At 40.6% G+C, this 537-nt stretch overlaps 1 protein-coding gene across 1 annotated transcript in view; it reads right to left on the bottom strand.

Annotated features, from left to right (window-relative positions):
• The window catches only part of LOC107555023 (integrator complex subunit 6-like), a 20,073-nt gene that overhangs the window by 16,902 nt on the left and 2,634 nt on the right, over window positions 1-537 (bottom strand). Inside the window, exon 2 of the mRNA XM_016237708.1 lies at window positions 325-474. Coding sequence (XP_016093194.1) covers window positions 325-474 — 150 coding nt within the window. The remainder of the gene's footprint in view (window positions 1-324; window positions 475-537) is intronic.

The following is a 537-nucleotide window of genomic DNA, read 5'->3' as shown; positions in this document are numbered from 1 at the left end:
TTTTGTTTTCCCTTAATAATAAAAACCTTCATTTAAAAACTGCTGAGAATAAAAACAAAGAACAGGAAGAATTTTTAACTAGAGCACGCGTGCTTAGCATAACCAGTGTCCTACTACAAGACCTGCTTCTTCAGTTAGTCATTACCCTTATTTGTATCCAAGATGTAATTTACTCATTACTACTGTGTGTCACCAGGGGCTCTTGGGATTGTGTTGGCACAGTGTGAGCCTAGTGGGTGCTTATTTAACTGTGAGATGTTGGGGGTGGGCTCATGGGGCTAGGCCATAGACTGGTATAAAGTCAGTCCCTGGTTTATAACATACCTGTCCATAGTTGTCTATCCCCGAAATTAATCTATTGAGATTGAGCAAATCAAAAGCGTTCCTCAAAGACTGGCCGAACGATGTCAGTCCAACTGCTTGCAGGTTCCTCAGCTCAGTCATTAAAGTGGCATGACTGTCCTTCCATCCAGCCTGAAATATAAAAACAGAGAAAATTATTAGTTATGCCGTTTAAGAGATCCTCGCATCAAAATT

This window comes from Sinocyclocheilus grahami, unplaced genomic scaffold, assembly GCF_001515645.1.
Source record: "Sinocyclocheilus grahami isolate Dianchi unplaced genomic scaffold, SAMN03320097.WGS_v1.1 scaffold523.1, whole genome shotgun sequence".
Classification (NCBI taxonomy): Eukaryota; Metazoa; Chordata; class Actinopteri; order Cypriniformes; family Cyprinidae; genus Sinocyclocheilus; species Sinocyclocheilus grahami.
The sequence above is the reverse complement of the archived record's forward strand: the minus strand, read 5'-3'. Positions and strand labels throughout refer to the sequence as shown.